Raw genomic sequence first — 3,055 nt, 5'->3', positions numbered from 1 at the left:
GGACTTGGCTAGGCCGCACTTGCTGATCTCGTGTACCGTCCCGTCAATGGCTTGCTGTCTCTGGGATTGACCCGCAACTCGAGGACGTCGAGGGCTCCGGCCCTGAGCGTGGAGGTGGTGGCCACCTCCTTCGCCAGAGATGGTCGGCTTGAGGCTGGGTAGCCGGAGTTTTGGATTTGTCATCTAGTCCTGGCTGCGAGTTGGGGAGACAGAGTTGCCGGTGAAAACCGAGCTGATGGCTGGCGATGGCAGAGTTTTGCGTCGTTACCTTGATGAAGGTATCGTCGTGTAACTACTGTCGACCCATTTGTGCTGCTTCTGGCGAAACCCTATGATCTGGTCATCCAGATCAGACGACGGCGGTACTACGGCGCCGTTTCTCTCTTGGGAGTATCGTTTGTGGAGTAGCACTGGAAGACAGAGGAAGGAGGTGGAGTGGCTTCGTCTTGCATGGAGCTTCGGTGGAGCTGTCGAGTCATGCCTAGCCGATAGGTGCTACGCCGAGTCATGCCTGGTTGGCAGGTGCTACGCACGACAGATCTTCCTGATTCTTCGCGTCTGGGCGGACGAGCGTAGGGCGGTGGCGCCGTTGGGTGCCGTGGTGGCGTCGATGGATGTCCGTCCTGGCAGGGATGATGTGGATCTCTCCTGAAGATGGGTCAGTGGTCCGATGATGATGGCGACTTCTAAAACGTGTGCATGTGGTATGCGCTTTAGGTAGGCTGCACCGGCTGTTGGTCCCGATACGTTATGTGGATGGATCGGCGACGACACCGGTTTTAGATATGGGGAGTGAGAGCACTCCACATTATCGATTTTGTAGGTGTGAGTGGTGGTTTCGGATGGATTGATGTATGTTCTTGTTAGACCTTTGTGGAATAATTAATAAAGATGACTGCATGCATCGATTGATGCAGAGGCCGGGGTTTAACCTCCTTTTCCAAAAAAAACTATAGTACCTTGGTTTCTTTTATAAATTGAGATGTTTCATAGGTTGTTTTTTAGAATACAAGTTTAATAGGTTGGTACAATCCTACGAATGTTGTTTTAGTTGGCTTATGTCGATGTGTTTATTTTCTTCTTGGCGTAGAAGTTGCGATGTGTGTCGTACTGAACTTTCTCCCCACAAGCCAAATTTATTGGGATAGATGCTTGTTGTGCCTACCAATGACTGTGTGCGCGCCAAAGGTTGGACTAATTTGTAGTACTACTCTAGAAACAGCTTGAGTATTTTGTATGGGACCATCAAGTTTTTTTTTCCACATGGAGTATTGAACTTCCTTATAGTATCGTTTGCTTATGCAAGCATGCACTTTTGGCTTAGAAGAAACAATGAACTTCTGGATCAGTGAGAGGGCGCACTCGGAAAATATTATCCAGTAGAATTTCAAAAGTAAATAAGTCCAATGCTTTTTTATATGACTAATTTCATTACGTCTAAATTAAACTTCCTACGGCCACTTTATCTAATTCTGTCAGTTTGGCTATGTTTGTCACTGCTTGAATTGTTGACCTTTTTTTTATAAAATCTTTTTGGATCTTTTTCTGACATAAATTATGAAGTATATACAAAGATACCATCACAATGATGCAGAGGCCAGGTCAACCTCATTTTCAAAATAAAAATAAAATATCGCTGCAGTATAAATTACAAAGAAACACATACAAATATTATACAATCAGTGAACAACCTTGTATAAATTCATTGTGTTAAGATTTTGGTATTGAAAACCCTTTGAGAAAGGGTAAAAACATGCACCAAAAAGAGTCACAGTGTCTTCAGTTCGGTCAAAAACTTCCTAAATTGTTTGTCTGAAAAAAAGCTGTCACATGAACCGCCTACAGGTACTCTCATCATGTACTACGTTCCTAGCTAGAGAAGAAGAGGGTCGCCATTTCAGGCATCCAGGCATCACAAGGAGCGGTCGATGAGGCCACGCACGACGACCAAACCCAGGAAGAGCAGGTGATCCACCTCCGGCGCCACCGTCAGCGTCAGCACGTCGTCCCCCAGCACCACCCCCGCCGGCGTCTGCTTCCGTGCGACCTCTGCCACCACCGCGCCATCCACGCCGCGTACTCTGTACTCCGACTTGCGGGCAGAGCACCCGTCGATCGTGTAGCACGTCCCCGCGCCGCCGTGCATCGCTACGGCAGCTCCGCCCTTCTCGGCCCGCCGCACGCTGAACCACGGCGTGGCCTCCTCCTCCTGGCCGCCGTTGTGGGCGCACCGGCAGACCTCCCACCTCCTGAACATGCCGAAGCCCTTGCGCCTGATCCTGATGAGGGCGTTGCCGGCGCGGTCCATGAAGAAGACCTCGCGGCCGCCCCTGCAGCCGTAGTTGTCGACGCGGAAGGCGACGGCGCCGTCGGGGCCGTACACCGTGCAGCCGTTGCCGTTGAAGACTAGCGACTTCATCCACACCGTGTACGCCTGCTGGCTCCGTTGATCATCGGAGGACGACGGTGAGGCCGCGGCAGCGAGGGGCTGGATCTTGGCCATGGACGAGAGAGATTGGTCTACTTTAACGTTGAGATGAGATGAGCTAAGATGATTGGGATGGTGGGCATCAGTGGCTGGTTTGGCCTATTTATAGGTGCTTATACTCTGTTAACTATCGGAGGGTCATTAGTTTATGGCGCTGTAGGCGTCACTGGTTAGGATAGAATAGTGCTACACCAAAGTTGTTTATGCTCCATCTAGCACCGCACTAGTCAGCAACTCAGCATGCAGTTGCCGCCACGTTTATATAGTGTGTTGTTTGTTTGGGCTAAAACTTTTTAGATGACATGGCAATACGGCATAGCGATAGAGGTTAACGAAACTTTCAGAAATACTGCCTAACATTTCTCTCCATTGCATTGCACAACAGACATCATTAGCTAGGTGCACATACATGTGGCACACCACTTCAAAGTGTGGCTTCTTCACATGCACTGCACAAAAATTATACTCCCCCCCACCGGCGGAGCTAGACGAAGATGTCAGGGCGGGGGCTAAAGAGAAAAGCGAATGCTTGGGGGACTAATTACTACACTCTCTGGTATTTAAGAT

The 3,055-nt window shown here is 49.5% G+C and overlaps 1 protein-coding gene across 1 annotated transcript; it reads right to left on the bottom strand.

Moving 5' to 3' along the window:
* Positions 1 to 1,642: 1,642 nt before the first annotated feature.
* On the bottom strand, positions 1,643 to 2,546 carry LOC125528302 (protein LURP-one-related 11-like). The gene has a single exon (XM_048692795.1). It carries the CDS (start codon positions 2,501 to 2,503, stop codon positions 1,913 to 1,915), a length of 591 nt encoding a protein of 196 aa, XP_048548752.1. The 5' UTR covers positions 2,504 to 2,546; the 3' UTR covers positions 1,643 to 1,912.
* Positions 2,547 to 3,055: the final 509 nt, after the last annotated feature.

Source organism: Triticum urartu, unplaced genomic scaffold (assembly GCF_003073215.2).
Source record: "Triticum urartu cultivar G1812 unplaced genomic scaffold, Tu2.1 TuUngrouped_contig_4784, whole genome shotgun sequence".
In the NCBI taxonomy this organism is placed as follows: domain Eukaryota; kingdom Viridiplantae; phylum Streptophyta; class Magnoliopsida; order Poales; family Poaceae; genus Triticum; species Triticum urartu.
Note: the sequence above shows the minus strand (reverse complement) of the source record. Positions and strands in the feature narration are given on the sequence as shown.

Excerpts from the sequence above, each read along its gene's own strand:
- LOC125528302 (XM_048692795.1), bottom strand. The coding sequence starts at position 2,503 with ATGGCCAAGATCCAGCCCCTCGCTGCCGCGGCCTCACCGTCGTCCTCC.